Source organism: Ahaetulla prasina, chromosome 4 (genome assembly GCF_028640845.1).
Source record: "Ahaetulla prasina isolate Xishuangbanna chromosome 4, ASM2864084v1, whole genome shotgun sequence".
NCBI lineage: Eukaryota > Metazoa > Chordata > Lepidosauria > Squamata > Colubridae > Ahaetulla > Ahaetulla prasina.
The window spans coordinates 39162907-39171688 of record NC_080542.1 but is presented as its reverse complement, the minus strand read 5'-3'; the positions used below and the strand labels follow the sequence as shown (position 1 = coordinate 39171688).

At 37.3% G+C, this 8782-nt stretch overlaps 1 protein-coding gene across 1 annotated transcript in view; it reads left to right on the top strand.

Annotated features, from left to right (window-relative positions):
- The first annotated feature begins 676 nt into the window (after positions 1 to 676).
- The window catches only part of GPR179 (G protein-coupled receptor 179), a 47301-nt gene continuing 39195 nt past the window's right edge, over positions 677 to 8782 (top strand). The window contains exons 1-2 of the mRNA XM_058183603.1: positions 677 to 1629; positions 8301 to 8409. Coding sequence (XP_058039586.1) covers positions 752 to 1629; positions 8301 to 8409 — 987 coding nt within the window. The 5' untranslated portion in view covers positions 677 to 751. The remainder of the gene's footprint in view (positions 1630 to 8300; positions 8410 to 8782) is intronic.

The window sequence follows — 8782 nt, the reverse complement described above, 5'->3', positions numbered from 1 at the left end:
GTGGGGGGGGGAATAAAGGAGGGGAAGGAGAGGAAGGAAAGAGAAGGGTGAGGTGGGAAGACAAATTTCCTGTTGCCATGGTACTCCATGCAGGATTTGGTTGCTTGTATTACTGTCAGACCCAGATTCCCTAATGGAAGTAAAGTGAGTTAGAGATACACTGGGAGATAGATTCTATGCTCTTCCCATCTTTCTCTCCCTCCCTCCCTCCCTCCCTCCCTCCCTCCCTCCCTTTCTCTCTTTCTGGCCTGAAACAGGATGTTTCCGTTTCAAGCATTAGCAAATAAGGCTGTTGACTGAGCTCTTAGTATGTTTGTGTATGTGGATGTGTGTGTGTGTGTGGATCTGCAGAGATTTAAAATCCTATGCATATAATAGTAGTCAGGGAGGGAAACGAGGGGGGGGGGGAAGTGCCAGCAGCTGCTCATATTGTGGTGACGTCTGCTCCATCACCAGTCAGGGAGGGAAGATATAAGGGACAGCAAAAAATAGAGGGTGGGAGACAATGAGAAACTCCTGTAAATTATAAAAGGAGGCAGGATACTATTCAGCAAGTGTGACACTGTTCTCTGGGGACATTCATTTTACAGATTGACTGGCTCCTTCTTCGCTTCTTATGGCTTTACTCCTCCACTTTCTGATCATCTCGACATTCCCATCAGACACATCAGGAGTTCTCAAGAGGGCTTTTCCATGGTTGAAATGATTTCAACTGGATGACACAGGTATTTTCCACACCTTTTGCTAAACCATGGAGACTTCTCTTCTGGGACTTCTTATTTGGTGCTTCTATCTCAAACTCCTACAAGCAGCCGAAATCTTCCAACAACAACAGCAATCAGCTCCACCCAAAACCAGGACCCCCAAAACGAAGGATTGGATACCTTCATCTTCATCTTTTTTGGTTTCAGCTTTCACTTGGATGCCTACCCTGAATTTGGATAAGGCTGAACCTGAAGGATCAGAGGCAGCAATGGCCTTCCTATACTCTGGGGATACCCTGAGCCTCTTACAAGCCAACTGTACCCAGAGATTTGAAATGAGGGCTTTAGTGAAGGACTCTCGCCCTCCACCAGCCTTATATTCCTATCTACGCAGTGCTACTGACACCTTGACCCATGCCACCAACTTCCTCAATATGGTCTTTCAGACTAATGACATTCGGGAATCCAGTGTGAAAGAGGATGTAGAATGGTACCATGCCTTGGTGAGAAGTGTTATAGAAGGGGATTCTCAAGTTTACCGAGCCATACTGACTTTTGATGCTCATCCTTTGTCTTCCAAGCCCCAGCTGATACTTCAAGCCACTAAGGGGAATAATGAGATCTTACTCCAAGATCTTTCTGCCTTTTCAGAGAATCTAAGGAATCTGACTTGGGAAAATGAGTGGTACAATTTCTTTAGGTTCCAACAGACTCCACCGCTTTATAAGAGAATTCTCAGCAATGACCTTAAGACACTAGACACCCCCAAATGGAGCCAAGGAGATAGTTATGTGATGGATCAGGGCTATATCAAATGGTCCCCACCTTTCCTGGAATGTGAAGATGGAAAATTCTTGCCCACCTGGATGGTTACACTCTCCTCTTCATTCTACGGCCTCAAGCCTGACCTCAATCCAGAATTCAAGTGAGTGGAAGAGGATAGTGATAAGGGTGACATTTTGATTCAAACCACATAGGATACAGGAGATCAACCATTGGTTCTTCTCACATTAGAATAATATAAACAGTTGTTAGGGAACTGGGGAGGGAAGAAGCTAGATGGAGAATGTGGAGAGAAAAATTTATCCAATGCCTTTCTGGCGGGGCTGAAATTTACTATTACCATCATGCATAGAAGCTAAATACATTCATCACTATTTATTGCTAAAATGCATATTCTATTGAGAAGCTCATCAGGATTTGCAAACAGCTGCTTACAAATATATTGCAAAGTTAAAAAAAATTAAACTCTATCTCAGAACCTGCTATTAAAAGTAACACTGACATATATTTATCTAAACATGTGTAAAGTACTTTGTTATCATGGTTAAATAACTGTTGCTTGCCCTTCGGCTGGAATAGTTCAGGATAATCTCTAAAATAGAAAGGATATGTTCAACTTTTCTAGGTAGAAAACTTAGCTATGATGTCTTAACACCTAGTTGCAATAACGAGTTATACTTAAACATAATGAGAAAACATTCAGTGTACATTCAAAGGCAGCTTTTAATTTATCCATATTCTGGGATAAATTCCTAACAAATACTATCAATGTCTGGAATCTCACCCAGATTACAAGACTGGCCTGGAAGAAAGAGAAAATATCTTCTATTCAGTTTTAGCACTTATTCCTTATTTTAAAGAATATTAAAAATTATACTGAAATTAAATTTTGATATTAAATAAGTATGCTGTTAAGTACTTTACAAGCTGGGGACTTAACTAAGACTCTAGAGCTTAGCTGAAAAAACAAAAGTCCTATCTAGAAGAAGACTCTGAATGCAAGAGAAGAACACAAGGTACTATTCTACGGAAGTTTCTATTTACTTATGTTCTATTGATAATTTGTAATTAACAAAGGGGAAAACATTTTCAGTATTTATATCACTTTCTTTACTGCTTACCTAGAAGAGATTTTAGGAGTAATATGAAAAATTCTTTTTCACAAGTCTACTTTATTATTACTTCATTATTCTTTACAAACCTGATCCTCTTAAATCTATTAAGTCTGATAAATCATTTGCACAGGGTTAATTTAACCCCATAGTTTACCAACAACTACTTCACTGGATTTGAACTAAGGTAAGTTCACACAATAGACTTAAGTGGTGTCTATAATTGGCTGATTCATCAGAAGCAATTCTTTTTTATTATATATGGGGGAGGTTAAGGGAGAAAACTTAAAATGTTCCAAATCCACAATCTCAATAGTAAATATCTTAAAACCACCAATTCAGTGTGGAATGCTAGATTCTAAATGGTTATATACCAAAAATAAATTATAAGTGGCTATCAAGGGATAGTGAAGATGATGTGCTGAGGAAACATACCCTATTGTCTACAGCATGTGCTACCTTTTAAGAACAGTTTTTGTAAATATTAAAAAATCTGTACATTTCCCCTTAATTCAGAATTAAAGGGGATATTCCAAAGCTACTTTAGGCTAAAAAAAGATGTGTTATATCTTTCACATAAATAAGAACTAAATTTCTTCTGATTCTGCCAATCAAATGGAAACAGTTCAGAAAGGCTATTTAGAAGTCTAAGCAGATCTTATTTTGAAGGGTTAATTTTCATTACAGAATGCTACCATGGCCTCTCTGATGTAATCTCACAGCCTGTAGAACAGCATGAATGTCCCTACTTTGCAACTGATCCGCTCAAGTCTACAATCACAATCTGTAGGGTTAACTATAGTTTAATTCTGGCACCTGTCTTGCACTAATGACTAACATATTCAAACAGCTGCCAAGTGGTTCAGAAAAGATAACTGCTAATGTCTTCTGAAAATATCTATTAAAAGATAGTTTTCAGCTGGACACTTTAAATAAATGCGAATGGCTTGAATTACATTTATTTATTAATTTCTCCTAATATCCCAAGGTAGCTGCCTTTCAGGATACTGTGGGAAAAACAGGTGTTGATTTCACTGAAGTGCCCTAAGGTTGTTCTGAGGGAGAAAATACATTTGGATGAAAAATATTCTAAATTCACATTGTCATGGTGAACTGAGCTGCAGTTTATTCAATTAACTTTATTTTGCAGATTAAGAAACCATTCTGAATTATACACTAATCATAGTGGCTGGATTAGGGCAATGTAATAGAATCTGTTTAGCTAGTTGGAGATTCAATATGTCATTAAAATATAACTAATATTGAGGTAGATATTCTAACAGTATGAGTAGGGCTACAAGATTTGGGCTGTAAAATCTAGATGATCAATAGACAACACCAGAGACACACAGTACCTATGATACCTTGCTGTTTTCTAACGTATTCATGTGAATTTTTGCAACCCCCAAAATATTAAAAAGCTGCATATGCTCCCTCTTATCAAATAATTCAAAACAGATAAGCTTATTAAAAGTATAATAGAATTTCCTTATTTTTTGGAAAAGCTTGTTGTGTGTATATATGTAATTCATTCTACCTATCATCTATCTACCTATCTATTATCTGTCTGTCTGTCTGTCTGTCTGTCTGTCTGTCTGTCTGTCTATCTATCTATCTATCTATCTATCTATCTATCTATCTATCATCTATCTATCTATCTATCACTGATTACTTCAATGTGACATATTAATTCATGTTGTAGGTTGGCTTACCATGAGTCCCATAATCATGATTGGTAGCTGTGACTGCTTTAAAGTAGTTAATCTAATCATACAATGGCATGCCATATTCAAGGATAATAGATGGTTAAGCAGATATTATTCTTCCAGGAAAACAGGGAAGCTGAGCTATTATTTTCAATGAAATGTATGTAATCAGGCTTTGTTTTGAGAAACAGGGTCAGGAGAAAGTGTATTAATTCTCTGCCAACCTGCTCATCTTAAACCTTTACAGACTATGTTGTTTGTTCAATAAATAAATTAGGAAGTGCACAACTGTGCAATGACAGGCAATAAGGTGCTATTGGGATGATTAATTTGATAATCTTTGGGATGATCAGCAGGTTAATCCTAGATTTAAAACAAATATGAGTTAATATGTTAGACCTGCTGCATTCTGGTGGTCATGCATGTAATTTACAAATTAGGCAGGGTTGAAAAGATCTCTACAAATGATACCAGCCCTGACCATCCCATGCCAAAAATTGGCAAATGCTAAAAACAATTTCTTCTCCCACTTACCACATGAATTTAAGAGCCGGGTGAAGCAGATGGTGTGGAGACTCTTATTTGTGAAATGATCTTTTTTTTAGATCTTTTATTCAGGATTGATCTTATAGTAACAAAATGAGAAGAGAGAATAAGGAATCTCCTATGAGAAGGATTTCTGCTTTTTTTTTAAATTGTTACTTTATTTAAAATTGTATTTTTAGTTTAGGATTATTGATGCAATCCTAAGCAGTTTTGATAGGATTTGTATTTGGAAAGACAGGATGTAACAAAGCAACAATACTACTACTAATAATGCAGTTATAATTACTTGTCTTCAGAAAAATATATTGGCTGCGTTTTTATACATTTACCTATTGGTAACAACAACGATTTATAAGTTACTCTAATGCAATTACATAAGTTTACATAACACAGCAAACCAGAGACATATGTCATGGACTGATCTATACAACATGCTGTAGGCTAAAATCTGTTTGCTCATTTTATAATTCAAAGGGAGAATTTGTATTTCATATTGAATTACAAATTAAATGCAGGTAAGCCTTGGTTTACTACAATAATTCTACCTGAAATTGTTGTCACTAAGTAACACAGTCATAAAGGATGAAGTCATATGACTGCTCTGCTTAGTAAGGACTCTGTATGTGCTGTCTGACTTTTGAATTCCTGCCAGCTTCCCCACTGACTTTGCTGGTGGGAAGCCAGCAGGGGAAGTTGACAATTGCAATCATTTGACTGTGGCTTGCTGTGACATCATATTTGTGAACTGCATGCTAAGCATCTTGATCACAATCACATGACCGTGGGGGTGCCACAATGGCCAGAACTTGTTGTTGTAAATTTAAATAGTTGCTGAATGAGTGATCATAATCCAAGGACCCTTTGTAATGCATGTAAGCATAATTTGAATAAATTGAGCCTCTATAGTTAGCTTGAAATTCATTACAACATATGATTCCCCCCCTCCCATATTGAGTGAACTATAATTATAGTAGCACAAGTAAACATGTTTTATAAATATAGCCAGGTTGCTATACAGAGTCAATGTGGTTTGTTGAGTTTTAACTTACATGTTTATTAAATTACGGCCATCCATCTTTGTTGATGAGTTTGGGAGGTTAACAGTTAAAAACATAATGTAAACAGTTAAATAAAACTACAAATAAAATAAGGTAGCCTAACAAACATCCAGGTGCAGGTTACAAGAGCTAAGAAACAGACATACTCATAGCATCAGGAACCAGGCTTGATGGCAAAACCAGGTCTTCAAAGATTGGTGAAAAGCAAATCTGATCTCTTGGAGAGAATCATGTCTCATAGTTGTATGACAGAAAAGGTTCTTTCCTGAGTCCCACCAGAGATGGGATTCAGAGCATGTCTCTTCTGCCAAATCTAACAGGAAAGGTAAATCCAAATGGGGAGAGAGATTTCCAGGAATAACCTAATTTCAGATCATGAAGGGCTTTAAAGTAATTACCAGCATCCTGCATTGTACCTGGAAGCTTTCTAGTAACCAATGCAGTTCATGGAAAAAGATGTCCCTTGAATAACAGATGCTTATGATTGCCCACACCACCACATTTTACCTCAGCTAAAACTTCCAAATACTCTTCAAGGGCAGCCTCATGTTGAACATGTAGCAGTAATTAAAACAAGAGGTGACTAGGGCATGAGTGACTTCGAGCAGTGCGTTCCAGTGCAGGAAAGGCGCAATTGATACACTGTCACCTGCTCTTCAACTAGTATTTGTGAACCTAGAAGAACCCCAAATTGTGTACATGATCTGTCAGGAGCAGTGCAATCCCATCCAAAATAACAGATGGAAAGTCCCCAAAATCAGGAGGTCTTAAAAACCAAAGCCACTTGATCTTACTAAGATTCAACTGTTCCCCTTCCAAACTTCCTGTGAGTCTTCAGGCACCAAGGCAGGACTCTACAGCATCACCCAGACAGCCCCTTTTAGAGATACATAAATAGGTATCGTCAAATTAGTGATGAAATCTCACTTCATACTAACAGATGACTTCACCCAGCAGCTACTGTTTATGTAAATGTTAAAAAGAAGAGGAGGAAGCCTGGTCCCTGCAGCACCACAAATAATAGGGATAGTGGAGTGGACATCTCCTCTGCTATCCAACATAATGTGTCAACCTTAATGTAGGGCTTAATATATTGTACAATGTACTAATACTGGCTTAGTATTAGTACAATGAAGCAATTATTGTAGGTTTTAGGTAATAATTCATTGCCTAATATAATATATGGTGGCACAGTGGCTAGAATACAGTATTGAAGGCGAACTGTCCACAGCCTAGAGTTTGATCTTGATAGGGCTCAAGGTTGACTTAGCCTTCCATCCTTCTGAGATCAGTAAAATGAGGACCCAGATTGTTGGGAGCACTAAGTTGACACTGTAAAATTCCCAGAGAGTGAAGACAGCACTGTGGGTGATATGTAAATATACATGCTATTACTATTGCTATATGAACCCAGCCAATTATGATTTATGAACAATCCATAATTAAATCATTGTTTGATATGAAATGTGATCCCAATCATAGACTTGTCATAGATCATTTAATATACAAATTGGCCATTGATGAATTGTTGCTTTTTGAGATCACACAAATGACAGAACCAATTTGATTGAATATAAAACAGTTGTCAAGGTTCTTAACAGCTTTTTAAATCATCATTCAGAATATACAAATTACAGAGTTAATCTGTTAGAAAAATACATTATAGCTTCACAACATATGAACCCTTTAAACATCTTTGCATGATGCAATAGGCCAATGTGAAAGAATGTACCTACTATACTGTACTGCCATTCTACTTTCTGTGGCTAGTCGCTCTTTAACTAAGAGTATCTTGTACTTTTGTGCTTTTACTTTCTGCTATGCGGAAGGTCATATTCCTGTGCATCAGTGAAGCTGCTGTGCCCTGATATGATGCAAAGAAAGAATCTGAAGGCAGGGAGAGGGCAAGGAAGGAAGCTAAGTTGCTAATATAAAGTTGTCAACTTTTTCGGTGTCATAGTAGCTTTTTCCTCTAAAGAGTTGGAACATACTTACTTGGTGATCATGAGAATAATTGATGCAAATCCTAAACTACATAATCCAAGGGCTAGTGAAGCTCCATCCCAAATTCTGTGTATTACCTTCACTTTTCTAATTTAAAGCAGCAGCATATTAAAGATGTACTGTATATAGTTAGGGTCAATTCCATGCTTCCCCATTCAGTAAATGTTTCCGTTCCTTCTCTTTGTCTTCTCATATTTCTGCTACCTCCTCAGATAGGATATTATTTTGCTCATACACATGGATTGTTCATCAGAGCAATTCTTAATACATTCCAGCCAATGGCAATATCATCTGCAGTGATTATATGGTTCCATATAATCAAGTATTAGAATTGTTGAATTCCTTCTCTCCCGATACATGCTAAAACCATCACCTTATCTGTTCCAGAGGGGTCATGAGGCTGGATGTTAAAATCCAAAATGTTGATATAAACCAGTGTGCCACTAACGGAGGATGGTTTGCAAATACACATCAGTGTGATCTCAACAGCACCCAGGTAAGGAGAGCTATCATGTCAGACTGTGAACTGGAGGGTCTTCCCTATTATTGTGCCAATCCTCTGGAACCACTTTTCCAGACATTCCTAAATAAATATATAAATATAAATATATTCCAGTTGCCCCAGGCAATGGTGATTAGGTTGAGGGATGGCCAGTTTCATTTTAGCAGCATCTGGAGGACAGATGTTCCCCAACCCATCTAATTTTCTTATTTAGAATTGTGTTGTAATAAAGCTATGTTTGCTTTGAAAATAATTCAGAAAAAGTACATTGAACTCTACATGAACACAAGACCAGAACTTAACTGCTGGGCTTATATAGTGTATTGTTGTTGTTATTTTACAGGTAGTCCTCGACATATGATGGTAG